Genomic DNA, 18,487 nt, shown 5'->3' with positions numbered 1-18,487 from the left:
TATCCATGTGATTTATGTTGTTGATGATCTCATTGCCTCCTAAATTGTGAATAAACATAAGCAATTCCAGAACATCCCATTTCTGTTCGGGACATAAAAAAGGCTTTCAGCATTAAATATAAGGATTCATAATCTTGCTTTTAATTTGAGCTAATAAATTAGAGATGGTATTCCATTTTCCATCATACTATCTAAAATAGGATGAAATACATTTTCTTAACCTATTGGATCATACTAATTCTTACACTATAACTGAATTATGCTTTAAACATTTATGAAACTGAACACAGATTTTCAATCCTTTTATTGCATTGAAAAATAACAAAGAAAATAACAGCAACTAAGTATGAGATTAGTTCTTAAAACGCCAGATATTCAGGTATGTTTCAGCTGGAATGGATACTTAAGATATGAAGTTTAACTGAACAAGTTAAATGCTTTCATAATGCTATAGCAAACAATCAAATATAGAAAAATACCAAATGACTGGACTAAGACCTAACTTACGGACAATTACTTTATTCCGTTAGTCAACAAGATGTCAATGGAATTTATTCCCACCTTCAATATTTGATCAGTTGGCAGAGTTTCCACAATTTAATCTGCAATAACTTTCAAAAATCAGATAGGAAAAAAGTATAGTTACTGATTAAAAATTAAATGGATCAGAGTTAGATTTAATGTCTCCTAGAAATTGGGTTTGTTTCTAAAAAGCAAGAGGGCTCTATGAGTCATTCCATTAGATTAACCATTGCTAATTAGTTAATGGCAGTTACCTATTTCCAATACTAATAAGTCCATCTTTCTAACTCTCATGTAAATCATTCAAGCAACAGTATCGTTACACTATACATATTAAGTTTATCAACTTTATTATTATTTCATTTTGAAAGTGCATGCGCGTGCACACACACACACAAAGAGCTGCTGGTCATGTTGTATTTGTAGATTTTCTTTTCAGACTTCAGACTTGCTTATGACAGAGAATTCAATTCCGTGCTTGTTCAGTCTCTCCACAAGTTTTGTCTTGTAGAACACAGCCCCAGGAGAATAGACACCACCTCTGTAAAACAAATCACATTTGCAGTTAGCAACACACAAATAAAAGCAAGCCTATTTTTTTTACAACAAACCATGTTAATGCAAATATTAATGCAAGTTGGGGGTTAAAGATGGGATTTTCTTCCGATATAATCCAAAAATCCTTCATCTTAATGCGAACAGTTTGTAATTTTTTTTAAAAAGGAAAAAACCATAACAGTGATTTTATAAATTGGATGCATGAAATAACTATGGAGTAACTAATGCAATAGTCATGATTACACAATTGTAAATTTATTGAATTCAATAAAACATATCCAGGTACATAAGACTGCAGCTCAAATCATAAACCTGATAAGCAGGTTTGAAGAAACTGGTAACTTTTTTTCCGTCTAACTATTAGTAACTATTCATAGAGTAATATGATATTCTCTTATTCACAAACCAAGTTTGGATGGCATACAAAACATAGTTAATCAAATTCCTTATAAAAGTAGTCCCTAATTTACAACCATTTGCTAAGTGACTGAAGTTACCATACACTGAAAAAAAAAGACTTATGCCCAGTTCTCACACTTGCAACCATTGTGGTGTCCCCCCCCCCCCCCAATCATATGATCAAAATTCAGGTGCTTGGCAAATGCCACATATTTACATTTACAACCTTCCTAGGGCGTTTCCGACAAGCTAAATCAATGGGGAAAACAGATTTGCTTAACAAATACATAATTCATTTAACTGCAGTGATTTGCTTAACAATCATGTCAAAAAAGTTATAAAATGAGGTGTGACTCACTTAACAATTGCCTTGCATAGCAACAAAAAAAATTGGACTCAATGTGGTCACAGGTTGAGGACTGCTTGTAGTGTTTCTAATGTTTATTCCCCACTGCCAGCTTTCTATAAATAGCTCAAAATATGTTGATATGAGGGCTTATAAAATGGGAGAGTTATTATAGCATGGAACTATTCAACCAGTAGGATTTTGCCATTTAATTTCTTATCCTTAAATACGGTTGGTCCTCTATTTACAACGGTTCATTTAGTGACTGTTCAAAGTTACAACAACATTGAAACTTATGGCTGTTTTTCCACAGTTATAACCTTTGCAGCATCCCCATGATGATGTGATAAAAATTCAGATGCTTGGCAACTGGTTCATACTTATGAGCATTGCTGTGTCCCAAGGTCACATTTGCAATCTTTTGACAAGCAAAATCAAGGGGAAAGTCATTTAACAACCATGTTACTAACTTATTAACTGCAGTGATTCACTTAACAATTGTGGCAAATAAAGGTCGTAAAATGGAGCAAAATTCACTTAACAAATATCACTTAACAAAAGGTATTTTGGGCTCAATTGTGGTCGCATGTCGAGGACTATCTGTATATTTCACTCAACTTATTTGAAAAAACTGACACCAACAATTGTGAAATTTCCCTGGTACTTATTTTCATCTAGTAACTATAGGATGCAAAATAAGATGTTTTACGATTAGAGGATAAACACTCACTTTTTGGGAAGTGAATTCTTGTCCTTAAGAAGCGCTACAGCAGCCTGTACCATTGCTATAGGTGTAGCAACATAACCAGCCTCTGTAAAGAGAAAGAAATATCATTACATTCATCACTTCAGAACATTTTGAGATGAAGAAGATGAAAAATGAAACTATTGTGATCAAGTAGAAATACAGTAGATACAGTAGTTGCTTTATCTGAATCTCAGTAAGAATAGGAAGAGCTTACAAGAACCTGGACAGAGAAGGGAAGTCAAAAGAAGCAACAGCAATAGCACCCAAGACTTATATACCGCTTCACAGTGCTTTACAACCCTCTCTAAGCAGTTAAGAGTCAGCATATTACCCTTAACAATGTGGGTCCTCATTTTACCCACCTTGGAAAATGGAAGGCTGAGTCAACTTTGAGCTGGTGAGACTCAAACTGCTGAACTGTCAGCAGAAATAACCTGCAATACTGTATTCTAACCAGTGTGCCACCATACTCACAATTAACCGTTGGACACAACAAGGAAAAAGTACTGTATACTGTATATGAAAATAGAAATACTGGTAGTCCAGGAGGAATTTTGTTCTGCTGTACCTTTAAATACAACCAATATCCTAAATTACCTGTTAAATAACATCTATTTATTTGTAACCAAATGGTCCTTTAAGTAAATGGAAGACGGAACTTTTTTAAAAAATCCCATTCCTTACACCTATACATATTAGGGAAAAAACAATAAGAACTGTACAGTCATTATTTTGAGGTAGTGGCATCAAGGTTTTAATGAAATTTATTTCCAGGCTAAACTTAAGAGAAATTGCCACTATTGAAACAATAAACCTAGGTTCACCATAAGCGCATAAAAACCAGTTCTCTGATCTCTGACTTCCATCATTCCTTGCTGCTTACTACATCATGATCATACTACTGACTAATTAGTAGTCACCGAAAGAACATCTGGCAGTAAGAAAAAATTAAATTGCAAATGGTTCTATCAAACTTAATAGGAGAATGGTGCTTTTTTAACTTTGTACTTTTTTTTTACAAACAAAGCAATTATGTATCATTTGCATGTAGGCTACCAGTCCTCATATTAATTTAATCCTTCTCTCTGCATTACAGAATAATATTTCTGAATGCATCCTTATAAGTATACATTGCAATCACAAGGTTTGACAGCAGAGGTACATCTCCATGACAAGAAGGCACTTCTACTCAGACAAATTGGTCCTCACAACGTTCTGAATTGTCCTCTACTCTTTGGAAGCAATTTTAAATAAAGGAAGGACAACTTGACTGCACAAATAGAATATTGATTTTGTATAATTAGATCCTGGAAAATAGTTCTATATGTCTTGCATTATAAATTCTCTAGAACGACTACAAAAAAAACCTTTTAATTATATTGATTCAGTATAGTATTTCAACTGCTCAGGAAGATACATTTTTATAAATTATAGGGTTAGGAAACAAAGCATAGGCTTAATTTCCATCATTCTTTACTTCATTTTTTAACTTGTGATATTGTGCAAATTGGCAAACTGTGGTTAATATTAAATAGGAAGAAAAACACGGATGTGAATGGCTTTGCTAACAAATTCTTAAACAACAGTTTTGGTGAACTGTCTGAATTGAACCACATACTTCACTTGTTTGATATTTCTCTGAAATCTTGTTCACATAAAAAGTTTGTTTTAATATCACTGAGATATTTTGGAATACCAAGAAACACAAAATATTATTTTCATTATCTATTGCTGGAAACAATGCAATGTTATGTACCTTTTTATGTGATGTGATGCACAGCTTTCTTATTCTTATTTACTTGTAACATGTTTTATCTGATAAAACTCCTTCACACACAGCAACCACAGAATCCTGCTACATTCATCCATAGTAAAAGTATTAGGCTATTGTATCACAAACGCCACCATTTTGGGTGCATATCTACAATCACAATGCATATAAAAAAGGGCTGTACAATGCAATGCCATGACACTGCTTTTGTTAGTCTGACCTACCTTGCAAACATCGCTACCCACATAACCATTTGGTTATATATTTAATGCTATATGAATCGTGGTCTGTCTGTCTGTCTATCTATCTATCTATCTATCTATCTCTAACTATCTTCTATTTTATTATTTATTTATATTTATTATATTATATTTATATAGGCCATACCTACATATGTACGTATGTATGTACGTATGTTCCAGCGTAACTCTGGAGCACCTCGAGGAATTTCAACCAAACTTGGTATACAGATGACGTACCCTCTAGAAACAAATACTGGTGGGGGGAGGACGGCACACCTGGTGTGTGTGTGTTTTCCAGTATAACTCTGGAACGCCTGGTCTGTTAAGAAGAGTGAGTGCAGTGTCCTAGAGCAGCAATTGTTTGTGATGTAATGGAGAGAGAAGGGGGAGCCTGGGCCATTAAGGAGAGCAAGTGTGGCATCGTAGAGTGGAATTGTTTGTGATATCAGTTCATTCACAGCTTCCTCTGAAAAGCCAGCCTAGGCATTCTCCCTCCAGTGGACCTATGGGGAAGCGCCTGATGGATTTGGGGCAAAGTGCCTGGATCGTAGATAGGATGGGAAAGAGGAGTGCATGGGAGGGAGAAGAGGGCAGGGATGATGGGCATGGGAGTAGGGGGAAGAAAGGCCCCTCTCAATGGCTCTGTCAGACAAATGCTTTGGGGCAAAGTGCCAGGATCGTAGACAGGGCAGGAAAGAGGAGTGCGTGGGAGAGGGAAGGGAGGGGGCAGGGATGATGGGCATGGGAGTAGGGGGAAGAAAGGCCCCTCTCAGTGGCTCCCTGTCACACAAACGCTTCCATGTCTATGAATACCCAGGCAACACCAGGTTATCAGCTAGTATTAAATAAAGTATTGTTGTATGTAATTAATAATACAATTAATTTTACTCCAATATTACTGTTCTACCTGGTCCCTTCACTTGGGTGCAGATTTTAACATCAGGTTTGCCCTCCAGTGAATTTTTTCCTGTGCTATATCCCTCTCCAAGAAAGGTCATTTCAAAAGATGATTCTTCCATCTATCATTCAAAAGATAAAAAATAAAACAGTATTATATCACCAGACAGCACCTCAGTGTAAATCATGCATACATATTCTGTATACAATTACCCTGCATCCTAATTTATATCAATTTTGGGAATGAAATCAAATTATTTAATGATGATTTTTATCTCTAACCCGATTTGCAAGAAAAATATATATGTAACCTTAAAGTAAGAGAAAAACTTAGTTACGGGTTAGTATTTCTAACATAGCAAACTAGATTCAGAGATATTCATGCTATGCTAAGAGAAAATAATACTGTGATTTAATTCTTACTGATCAGCCAAAGAATTTTTGCAGACTGAAATCCTGAGATGTTATGTATGCAAATAATACAACATATAAAAAAGATTTTACAACATATAAAAAAGATTTATGTTTACAAGATTACATATTGCCTTTTTTTATTCAACATTCAGATGCCATACAGCAAACCTGAACATATCCAATGCAATCTAAGTAAAACAATCAATGGTGAAACAAGTTAAGTTTGCCAACTGGACTTCAACACTATTAACGCATCCTAGCATTCCCAAATGGAACATTTGCCATTGTTCACTCAATTTGTTTATAGAAGCTTGAGATATTTAGTCTGCATTTAGATTAATGTAATCCCATGTATAGGATTAAAACACTTTTCTAATATAGGCTACAGAGCACAACGTTTGATTCAGTATGTATAACAGTCTCATGTTAAGATATCAGAGTAAAAAATAGAATAATAAAGATGAGACCTCTTTTACTGCATAAAGTACAGATTATATTCAGTTAGTAATATGCAGAAAACAATAATTATAAAATACATATATTAGTGTGTAATAACAAAAGTAAAGTTACCTGTTTTTCTGTTGGTCCATCTTTTGTAAAATGTCCTCCAGAAAAGAATTCAGGATACTGAAGAAAGCAGTTTCATAGTAAGTTTCAGAATAATTGAACAATTGACAAAATTTGTCAAATTTCAAAACCAATTAAAAGAAATCTTACTTTTAACAGGAGCTTTCTTCCAAAGTTGAATTTTGTAAGCATTAAAAATAAAAGACCAGCAAACATTAGTTTTATGACAGAAGTGAGGCCACCCACAGTGGTGTAAGCACCATACTGCACCTGAATAGGAGAGGTAAGTGATATCAAGTTTAGTATCCATTTCCATGAAACACTTACAAAAAAATAAAATAAAAAATCAAGGCCCAGAATTTTTTCATAAACAAGCCAATTGAAGTTATTAAAAAAGTTAATCTAGGAAGTATACTCCCTATCCGTAATCAGGGCCTTGTAAGAAGAGCTGCAGACAGAAGAAAACACTTTAATACTGGGTCTACACTGTCACCTACAGAGTATTAGCAACATATCTGCGGTCAAAGCAATAAGAACACAGTAATGTACTTTTCTAAAGGCAATATAAAGGAAACATATTCTGAAATCCTTGAGATTAAGGTTCGTCAAAATATTAGAAGGAAATTTCAATGGAATACCATGACATTTTTATAAGAGAAACAATTATATTCTTCCTCCTATTTGCTATTTAAGAAGTAATTTGAAGTATAAGTCTGAAGTTGGTCAATTATTATAATATAATAATAATATTTAATATATTATTTAATATGTATATTATATTATATTATTTGAACATGGTCTTACAACAATGACTCATGTCTGAAGGTAATGGGCTAAAGAGGAGCAGGTAGAAAATGTCACTCTTCTGAAGAATAACTTAAGATGGTGAGTCCCTATATACAAATTTTGAAAAATTGACAAGATGTGGACAAGGGCTTATTATTAAAAAGTAAAACATCACTGATAGATTTCACAGCTTACATAAAAGATGGAAGCTTGTATTCCTTTGTTAAAAAGAAACAAAACTAATGTTATAACATGTTAAATAAACTTACAGGTGTTTCTTGCAAATGTGAATGCAAATACCGCTGAGTTCTCTTTACTACAGAGGCATCTGATCCCATGAATGGAATGGAATACTGTTTGAATTCATTACTGTAAAATACTGTACCTCTAAAAAAGACAGAGAGAAGATGAAGCATAACAAACATAGCTTGGATCAGTACTTTGAAAAAAAAGGATATTTACAGTAGTGAAAAGCAGTGTTTTTTCCAAGGGTTATAGGGAATGAGTCCAATGATATTACTGGGCTTGAGATTAACATTTTCAGCTTGTTTTTGTATTTTGGGTATGTATAATTGCAAAATAGATTTTCAATTTTGGGGAATAGTGGAAAATCACCATCTGGGGCTGCAAAATATAGGTGCCTTCAGTCTAGAGAATTGTTTACCTATTTTTTAGTGATAGATTCCAATACCACATTTCATTTCAGGAAAGGCTTTGAATAACAGATTGCAGATCAAAATTATTAAAAATGTCATTTTCTTCCTTTTACTCTAAAAAATATATTGAACAACATGTTTGCAATTTAAAACACTAAAAGACGTATATTTTATGTACCTTCTTTTGAGTTTTGCTCCAAATACTGGAAGTTGTTTATATCCAATTTGTTTTCTAATTTTCTTCAAGTTCTCTTGATCCGCCAAGCCGTATACAGCTGATTTCCAGGTTCCATCATGAATGCAGGCTCCCTGTTAAAATGGCATTATCATTCAACATACTGTATTGGAATGACATGCTACTTTGGCACATCCACTTAACCCAACCATGAAAGCATGCATATATATATATATATGTGTGTGTGTGTGTGTGTGTATGTGTATGTGTATACTATATATATATTTATTTATTTATATATCAATTATATTTATACCAAAACTGACAGGTATTAAATTAATGTATATGAAAAATCTATGTGCTTACATTTGGCCATTTTTACTTACTTTTTGCTCAATGATTTTGTTACAGAAACAGGCAAGAGAAAGGGCCACATAATCCATAATTTGGGTACATGGGCATTACATTTATTTGGTGAGCAACAAGGTCAGAAATTGAGAGAACTGGTGAAAATAGTATTAAGAAATTCCTCTAAAAAGTGCCTGGTTTTCCTTCCTTTTTCAAAATTCTTCCTTTATGGATAGTTGCGGGAAAATCTATTGAGGGATCTGTTTTCCTGGATAGAGAGGTATTATACTTGCATTTGTTTCTATTGTTAATTGTTTTATTTAGATGTTACAAGTTTTTCTGCCAATGGTAATATTTTAATTAATATATCATAATAAATTTTAAGGATCTGTTTATATTGCTACAGCCGTTTTGAGTAGACAGCAAAGAAATAAACAAATAAATATAAAATGTACTTAATATCATATATTATTTGTTAACAATGTAGCCTGAGCAGAAAATGTATGAAAACAAACAATTAGACGAGAATAAGCATTAAGAGATATTTTTTGCTATTTTGCTGATACTTTTATTTTATATATAACGTACTGTGAATGTTTCAGAATTATCAGTATTATATCTTGCTGTGAACTGCTCAGTTTTATAAGATTGAGGCAAAAAGTAAAAGAAAAAAAATAAGTGAGAATCTGCCAATAGTTAAAATATACTAATGGTCATATTCAGGTTCATGCTACAGTTTTTATAATTTAGCACAACAAACCTAATGAAAAAAAGAAGAAATTAACCAACCTCTGGTCCTGATTTTACATTCAAAAAACTTTCAATTGCAGTTAAAGTACCTTTAAAGAAAGAAATTAATAATGATCTGTGATAGTAAGAAACAATTAATATTTTTAAAAGTATCAAATTACTGTCAGTTTGTTAATATTTATTACTGTTGGATAATTGATATATAGTAAGGTTTTTACGCATTCAACATGACATCTAATTTATTTGAGACACATTTTGCAAAGAAAAATGTTCATTTCACTTGTTTCCTTTAGTGCAGAAAACAGGATTTCAATTTCTACTGGAGACATTAAAATATACAACTTAAACTGCAAAGTGTTCCAAGATTGAACAGATTGCAAATAAGATTTACTTCAGGTTCTTGATCATGAGTGAAGAAGAGTGTAATAGACCCTGGTTTCACCTGAGCAGCTCACTGAAAAATTCAGGAGAACAGAATATCTGTGTGATCTTCCCACTACACTTGGCTATTGCTGTTCCAGTCAATCAAGGAACATAAGGTCTGCCTTTCTGGTGTGCTTATATATTGGAAAGACTGGAAATTAGATAGGGTTCATGGTATCTTTTTAAATTTTCTGGTGGAATCAAATCTATAAGATACTGTTCTTTAGTAGAAGATGTGCTCCTCCTTGTTTTGCCATATAAGGGAGCTGATGTTGGGAGACTATTCTTCAATACCTAGGCCACTGACCTGTGTTGTCCCTCAGCGTTCTTTCATATTGTCTATCATGTTGTCTAACATTGATGTGAATCTGAGGAAGATAATCCAACTTTTGAAACTCTATTGCTTTTAACCATAAATTTTAAGGAAGAATTGGTACCCTTGGACAAAGTCTAAAATTGGTAATGGAATAAATGAAGAAAAACAAATTGAACATGGAGCCAAAAATAACAGAACTGCTATTGGAAAATAGAAACCTGAATTGGGAACTGAGGTTCAACCAATTGTGGATGGGATTTCATTATCACCAAAATTAGATTCATAGTCTAAGAGTATTCTTTATTTTTCAAACACCATCAGTGTTTGTGTGCAGACAGCTGTAGTAAGGAGTGACTTTGCTTTATTATGCCTAGTCTGCCAGTTGATATCCTCCCTGAACTGGATGGATTTGATAATGTTTACACCCTATCTTGAGGAGAACAACACAATTCAATTGTGTTGAATCACAACTGAATCTCTGCATGAAACACAACTGAATCTTTGCAGGAAAATTATGTAAAAATGCAACAGATTCAAAATTTGGTAAATTTGTATAAGGTAGAGGAACCAAATACTGGTTGTATTAAGGAAATACCTGTTATCTGTTCATTACAAATGAAGTACAATTGGAGGTACTGGCACCTAAATAAGTCCTAGAGCTATGTATGCAACTGCCTCTCTTTTCATGAAACTGTTAAAGACTTTTCCTGTCAGAGGCCAACCTTTCTGACTTTTTGCATGTAGCTCCCAGGCTGTAGTAAAGACTCCTTCAAGAATTAAATTTGGCCCCCTCTCTCAATATTAACAAAATCTGTAAAGAAATGTTTATCAGGAGTTTAATTAGCTTTTTATATTCTACTTTCATATTTTATCTATATCAAGTACTTGTCAGAATAAAAATCAGAGTACAAATAAGTAAATAAATCACTTTAAGCGCAGTGTTTAGAATGAATGAGACATAATGGTGTACACTGAAAAGTATAAACAGTTAATTACTGCAGAAGAAATTAGAAATAGAGGCACTCCATTGACTTTGTTAGAAGATTAGAATTGGGGAAGGTATTTCCCTCAATTTCACAGCTAGTTTTCAACAAAAGATCTGTGGGAAGCAAGATTGCCAGATATTTGGTCAGATCTTCCACCAGACATTTCCACTCTCTGCACTATTATTATTTATTCTTATAATTATTTAACTTTCAGTACTGATGCCTCTCTTCCCCCTTTTATTTTGTTATACGGTTTTGTTCAGATGCAGGATAAGAGCTGTTTTGTTTTTATTTGATCAATGAAAGCTTAACTAAAAGATAAGCTAAAGAGGTGGAGGAAGGTGAGGCATGTTTAAATAATTAATAAACAAATCATTTTTAGAATATAGGCTGCATTTTACCACAAACTAAACTAATATCTTGAAACATACAAATAAAGTACTACCATACTTCTCCTAGCATTTATCAAAAGATCAGTCAAACATAAAAATCACCTTTTAAGCTGTCTTTGGTGAATAAAACTCCCATATCTGCTGGAATAGAATCAAAACCACAGCTTCCAACAATATATACTCCTTTTTCTTCAGCTTTGCTATTATAATGTAGATACATTCCTTCCAGAAACTAAAGTAGAAAAACAATATTATATAAAGAAACACATTTTTAACATTCAAGCAAAAATAAATTTCTTAACATTATTTTTTAAACTGCTTTCTTGGCTATTGTAACATCTAGTAATGTTATAAATGTTTGTTTATTAAATGTTATTAACCATCAAAACAATTCTGTATTTTACAGTTAAATGTAAAATTGGTTTTTGTTTAATATTCAACACAGATTTATAGAATTTTATAATTTCACCTACAAGGCTAGTATGGTGTGTTAAATTGTTGGGAACTAGACTAAGAAAGCCCAGGTGCAAACCCATTCATCATCTCTCAGCCCACCCTACCTCATAAAATGGTGACAACAATAGGAAGGAAACCCCAATTGTGTATTTTCTTTGACTCCCAGAGGAAAGGTAGTATAAAATATAATTATAAATAAAAATACATTTATAAATAAAAATAATTTTACTATCCTAAACACAGTTCCTGTCTACCAATGTCCATTCACACTGCTAATTTATGGAAATGAAAGATGAGTAAGGAGGTGTTTGTGGGAGTAGAGAGGAAACCACAGACACAAAAAAAACCCTGCAGTTCCCAGCACCCATGGATGGTGGATCACATAGTATGCAGAACACCAATACAAAGTTTGATATGTGAAGTAAATAATTATCCTACACTAAGATAAGAAATACAAGTAAAAAAAGAGTTGGGATTGTGACCTAAACCAAATACTATTCCTCAAAGTCTGATTTATTTTCTTAATTGTACCTACCTGTGGTTCTCCACTAATGTCAATACAATTTGTGCCATTCTCAACACAAGCTTTTACCACAGGCTCTCCAAAAAAACGGTACTGTAAGAATGAAAAAAGAATAATAAATTATATTAATCTGGGATAATTTAATAGACCTAGTTTGAAGTTTCCTTTCCATTTAAAAAATAATAATAAAGAAATAAAGGAAACTTAACAGTTAGGATATAGTTATGATTTAGCTAATAAATTAAATTCAATGTGAATAAAAATATTTGGGTTTATTTTATAATAATTTAGAGATGAAAGCTATACATATAAACCTGAATAAAAACTATAAACAATTAAAACAAAAAGAAAACACAAAGAAAAATTTAACTTGTATAAAAATATTTCAGTATAAAGCAAAGAAAAAAGAAAAAGCTTCCCCCTTTGTCACAAGTATAGTTTTTTAAATAACTTATCACCTTATTTTAAAAAGCAACAAAGAATCTTCAACCTATCTAATTCCTTATTTGTAAACATGTGTTAAATTCCAATCAGCAAAGATCGATTAAGGGTTATCAGAAGTATCAATGTATCTATTATAAACTTAATCCAAAAACCCACTTTATAATCCTTTCTTTTCCTTCTGTATCCCAAACTTTACCTATAAAGAAATCACCAAAACCTTATCATGCAATTATGGTCAATCAAAATTGATTAAATGTTATCAGAAAAAATACATAACTATATTAAAATTAATCAAGATTTAAAAATTTTCTTCTCATATCTCATATCATATATGAAAACCTCATCATTCAACCTTAATTAGAAAAAGTCAATTATTATTGAAGATAACAACACATCTTTATCTTTGATCAAATAAATCAACTTTATATTCCTTCCCCTTATTCTCTATGATTTTCGTCTTTACTCCCATCAAATAAAGCCCTAGAACTTAGTTTGTTTTTGTTTTCTGACTTTGAAAATTTTAAGAGTTTTTTTCTTTTCCTTTTTGCTTTGCCTCGTTATAGAACCATAGACATTTAAAATATCTCTTTTATGCACCCAGGTTATTAAAATTATCTAAATCACTCTTCTGATTTATTATTTCTATGTCTTTTTTAACTACTGAATACTCATCCAGGCTTATTTCTATACTAAGCAATCTATGATCATTTCAGAGATATTTCATTACCAGATTCCTCACTGCCTTCAACAATGGAAGAGTATCTAATGGGCTGCCGGAAAAGTTCTTAAAAAATTCAGAGATATACATCTGCCTTGAAAATAGCTCAAGTTGAACTTTATAGCACAGTAAAACATAGCAACTCGCCACAAGAAATGTTTTGTGACATTTTATATCATAAAATGTGAGATGGTGCCCACACAGAAGGGAAAGCTGGGGTGGTGGACTTCAGTGAAATGGCAGTTTCCCAGGAAAGAGGACGCACATTCCAGAAAGGGGAGGGAGGCAAGAGGCAGCCCAGTTCAGAACTAGATAGAAGACAGAGAAAGAGAGTACAAGACAGGCACTCCCTAAAATCTCCCAGGGAATATCTGTAGGATGATAGTAGTAAGGATTTAGCCTGGTAAGATTCTGCCTACTATGTATAAGCAAATAAAGAATTGAACTCTAGCTGAATTATTCCATGCCATTCTTGGGCTTTGCCCGACATAAAACGCTTCATGGTATTTTTTATGTCATAAAAGGTTTTATAAAATTTTCCAAATTTCAATTCCACAGAAGTCATGGGTTCTGGATTTGGATACAGTCCTTAAATTAGCCCATTTGAGGCTCCTGGTTTCAAAATAGTTGCCTTATTATTCAATTACGGTATTCATTTTGGCAATCAAGGATGGAGTAATGTACCAATGATAAAATACTATCCAGTCTAGTATTTTTGTAGTTTATTGTAAAACATGTTTCATTTCTCTTGATAATTTCATAGTTTGCAAATATGAAGATCTGGAATTGAGATACTTTCTCTAGATTCAATGCTTAAACACATTTAATACAATACTTTAATAATTTAAATTTGCTTGAGAATTACATTTTCTAGCATAAAATAAGGTATATCAAACTACTTCGATGTTAACAGCTTATTAACTTCCATTAACTTGTTTTTGGTATCAGCTATGCACAAGTTTTCTTTTAATTTGCTTAATACTATAGAAGAGTGATTAATAAAAATTAATATTATGAATTTCAGTTTCAGTGTTAGGAAATAGGATTTTAATTTGCATTTAACTAGGAAACTTTTTGTTTTAACAGATAAAAATATTCCTAAAAAAATAACAAAAATGTAATTACAAAATATAAAAATCAAATAGATTTCTGGCAATATCTTATAACAATGTCATGTTTTAAGTAATTGCTTTAGGACAAGCACATTTTTTATTTATTCATGAAAAAAACTAGAAGAAAGCACTTACTGGGCCTACACAGTTTAGAACAATATTTGTTTGTTTAGCCATAGAAGCAAGAGAAGATGGATCGCTGACATCACATAGTATTATGCCAATTTCTGACTTCAGTTCTGTTTTCCCTGAAAATTTAACATTGACATGTTATTCTGAAAATCTCTTTAATTATTTTTCTTCAATCCATTATTTGTTCAATCACCATTTATTGATGCTATTTTTTTATATTTAGCTTTCTAATTACTTCCAGGAAACAAATTATATTACTTCTATATAAATTGCATCACTATCTCCCAAATATGGTTTCTCTACACAAGCATGTGGGAAGATAGTCACTTGTTACAAATGCTCACTAGAAAAAAAAAGTAAATATATAAAAGAGATATAATGTGCAAGGACAAAAATGCAAAAATGTTTCTTTTCACTGAACAAATCTAGTTCTGGAAACAAGCTTGGTGACTTCCAAAGATCTTGCAGTGTCGTGAAACAGGCTGCAAAGCAAGCAATCTTAAAAGTGTTATTATTATAAAATTGCAAAATAATAACTTCTCTGGCACCACCTAAGTCAATGCAGATTGATGCAGAATTTTATCTCACTTTCCCTGGCCCTAATTGGGAAGGGAAGCATAGAGTTATGCACTCCAGACTCTTGGTCAATGAGCTGAAATATAATGACACTCCCTTTGTATGATTTTAAATGACAGTTAGGGCAATTAAGACAGAATAGGAGAATAAACAAATATCTGATAGAGAAGGGACTTCAGCCTTCTAAGGCCGGTAAAATGAAGACCCAGATCGTTGAGGGCAATGTGCTGACTCAGTCCACCTCCTCTCTGTTAGCACATTACTCCCCACAATCTGGGTCCTCATTTTACTGACCTTGGAAGGCTGAGTCCAAGTAGAAGCATTGCAAACTGCTTAGAGAGAGGTTGTAAAACACTGTGAAGCCAGTGGTAAAATTCATTTTTTTTTTTGCAAAATTCCCCATTCCCTCCCCACTCTTGGCAAAGGACATTGCAAAAATCTCCATTCCGACCCCATTCTAGGACCAGCCAGAGGTGGTATTTGCCGGTTCTCCGAACTACTCAAAATTTCCTCTAACAGTTTTCCAGAACCTGTCAGAACCTGCTGAATTTCACCCCTGTGTGAAGTGGTATATACGTCGAAGCAAGGGTTACTGCTATTGCTCCTTGGCACTCTGACAGACAAACAATTTGATTAGGTGAAACTTAGATCCGAATCAGCAACTTTTAACGTTCTTGATCAAAGCCTCCAGGCTTTATCTCAGGGATAAAGGGAATAATTACATTAGGCACAGTCTGTTTTTTCTCCTTCCAGATGTGCCTCGCCCAAATGGCACACCTCTGCTAACTGAAACGTTAGGAAAAGCAGGCCAAGGCATCTGAAGAGGGCCAGGCTGGTGGAGAGCCTCTCTCTTTCCTTGCCTTCCCTCTCCCCCCAGCATCACAACATTAAGGTCAACGTCGGACACATCGTTACTAATTTTTCCACTGCAGCCAAGGAAGCTCAGTGGACGCGTCGTTAATTTCTTTTCTTTTTTTACTGCAGACTTTGGGGAGGGAGACAAGAGGAAGGCCCGCACTCAGGAAGACCTGCCCTCCCTTCTCTTACCCAACTTGGCGGCCGCCTTCTCGACCACGTCCTGCAGCTTCTCCCGAGACCTCCCGGCCACGGCCCAGCGCAAGGAGCCTCGCAGCTCATCCTCGGCAGCTACTCGGGCGACCTCCTGGACCACGTACTGTCCCGTGAAGCCCGAGGCACCGAACACCACCAGCTGGAAAGGCCGCTCGGTAGCCATGGGAACGAGAAGCCAAAAAAGCGCCCGGTCCACCAGCGAGCGGCGAGGAGTAAGAGCGGGACGCGAGGCGCGAGAGCGACTGCCCACCTCGCTTCGACGGCTCTAGAACGAAGCGGAGAAAGGGGCGGGGGCGGGCGTTGGCTCCGCCCACAGCCTCGGGCCTGTGCAGGTCACATGGCAAGGCTCTCTCCCAGTTGCCTCGCCCCACATAGCTTGTAGTTCTCGAAGCAGCTGGGACGGCCGACTCCGACTCCTCGCCCCAGGCGACACCTCGGTCGCTGGCCTGCTCCCTTCTCGTCCGGGTGCTCCGTTGTTCCAAAGTATCAAATAGAACAATCGCGCGACGTTCCTCTGTCGAGGGAAAAGCAACCGGTCATTTGCTGCTCCTTTTTAGGACAGCCCGCCGAAGCTGGTTGCTGCCAGAGCTGGTCAAACCGCGCTCGCCTGTCAAATTGTACTTCTCGCCCATGTTTGTTTGTTTTATTTATTTATTTATTTATTTATTTATTTATTTATTTATTTATTTATTTATTTATTTATTTCATTCAATCATTTATTTATTTATTTATTTTGTTAAGCATATATGAGATAAAATATATAAGTAGAAACATAATTATTGATACAGGAAATGGATACGAATAAAGGGGGGGGCAGTAGGATAGGGATGGTAGGCACTTATGGTGCGCTTATGCACGCCCCTCATACTTTGAGCCTTTTTGCATTATCGGCTTTGGTTGTTCGTGCCTTTTGGAATCCGTAGCAAGAACTGGAGGCTAAAAACATGAAAAACGGTTACAGGAACTAGGTATGGCTAGTCTAGTGAAGAGAAGGATCAGAGGAAGAGATGACAGCAGTCTTCCAATATTTGAGGGGCTGTCACAGAGGGGTGGGGGGGGTACCTATTTTCCAAAGCACCTGAAGGCCAGATGAGGAATAATGGATAGAAACTGTTCAAGGAGAGGTTCAACCTAAAAATAAGGAGAAACTTTCTGACAGTGAGAATGATCAACCCATGGAACACCTTGCCTTCATAAGTTTGGGAGCTTCATCACTGGAAGCTTTCAAGAAGAGACGACTGCCATCTGTCAGAAATGGTGTAGGCAGGGTCTCCTGCTTGGGGGGGGGGGGGGCTTGGACTAGATGACCTACAAGATCCCTTCCAACTCTGTTATTCTGTTAAACTTTGCTGTTTACTCCACTGCCAATTTTTGTTCTGTCTACCTTTATCACCTAAGAGGGTTTTTATGCATTTAGGGGTTTACCTTGAAGAAGGCAGAATAAAAGGAAAATGCTGCTTTTACATAAGGAAAAACTACCTTTCCATTCCAGGCAAATGGAATAGAATAGATATATAGTTTTACTGTAAATAAGAGTAGACTCAAAGACATTTGCAAAGTTCACATTTTCAGAAGAGCATAAATTAGTTCAAAGATTATGTCTTCTGCCTGGAGCAGTATGGCAATATGTTTTTCATGTGGTTTGTGTTTTTATATATTGCTTTATTTCATGACCAACTTGTGATTATCATGATTATCAGTGGTGGGTTGATAACCTGTTTACTACCAGTTTGCTTGTGCTCTCGCGTGCATGCGCAGAAGCGTCTGGGCGGGTGGGCGGAGCCTCCCACTGCCACCACTACCGGTTCAGCCGAACTGGGAGCAACCCACCTCTGCTGGTTGTATGGTTTCCCAAAAGCATTTGACAGTTGCCAGTGGATATATAGATTCTCATACTTTGTCACTCATGACATCAAATGAAAAACCTGTTGAGAAGTAGCATGTAGACTCAAAGAGGCATCTAGTGATAGTTTCAATTGATTCAGGCAAGCCCTTTTGTTTTCCAGTCTGTGGTCAGCCATCTCCAGAAAGATCTGGTTATAATATTATACTGTAAATGCTGCACTTCCATAGCTTTGAACAGTTTAGTGCAGGGGTGTCAAACTCGATTTCATTGAGGGCCGCATTAGGGTTGGGTTTGACTTTGGGGGGCCAGATGG

The 18,487-nt window shown here is 34.9% G+C and overlaps 1 protein-coding gene across 2 annotated transcripts; it reads right to left on the bottom strand.

Annotated features, from left to right (window-relative positions):
* Positions 1 to 287: 287 nt before the first annotated feature.
* On the bottom strand, positions 288 to 16,608 carry SCCPDH (saccharopine dehydrogenase (putative)). 2 transcript variants are annotated; one of them, XM_032215957.1, is made up of 12 exons: positions 16,305 to 16,608; positions 14,685 to 14,797; positions 12,288 to 12,368; positions 11,399 to 11,528; positions 9,219 to 9,268; positions 8,085 to 8,215; positions 7,520 to 7,637; positions 6,615 to 6,734; positions 6,468 to 6,524; positions 5,494 to 5,605; positions 2,556 to 2,637; positions 288 to 1,063 (listed from the first exon to the last, which is right to left on the bottom strand). In XM_032215957.1, the coding sequence occupies exons 1-12, from the start codon at positions 16,489 to 16,491 to the stop codon at positions 958 to 960; spliced, it is 1,287 nt and encodes a 428-aa protein (XP_032071848.1). In that variant the 5' UTR covers positions 16,492 to 16,608; the 3' UTR covers positions 288 to 957. The 2 variants fall into 2 exon arrangements, with proteins under 2 accessions (XP_032071848.1, XP_032071850.1); XM_032215959.1 differs by lacking the exon at positions 14,685 to 14,797 and having other exon boundaries at positions 16,305 to 16,482.
* Positions 16,609 to 18,487: the final 1,879 nt, after the last annotated feature.

This window comes from Thamnophis elegans, chromosome 4 (assembly GCF_009769535.1).
Source record: "Thamnophis elegans isolate rThaEle1 chromosome 4, rThaEle1.pri, whole genome shotgun sequence".
Classification (NCBI taxonomy): domain Eukaryota; kingdom Metazoa; phylum Chordata; class Lepidosauria; order Squamata; family Colubridae; genus Thamnophis; species Thamnophis elegans.
The sequence above is the reverse complement of the archived record's forward strand: the minus strand, read 5'-3'. Positions and strand labels throughout refer to the sequence as shown.

What these genes read in the sequence shown, in the direction of transcription:
- SCCPDH (XM_032215957.1), bottom strand. Translation starts at nt 16,491, where the DNA reads ATGGCTACCGAGCGGCCTTTCCAGCTGGTGGTGTTCGGTGCCTCGGGC. An exon ending in TTCTAAACTGTGTAGGCCCA is followed by an intron (nt 12,369 to 14,684) that starts GTAAGTGCTTTC and finishes TCATTCTTACAG; the next exon opens with TACCGTTTTTTTGGAGAGCC. An exon ending in AAGAATTCACTTCCCAAAAA is followed by an intron (nt 1,064 to 2,555) that starts GTGAGTGTTTAT and finishes TTTGTTTTACAG; the next exon opens with AGGTGGTGTCTATTCTCCTG.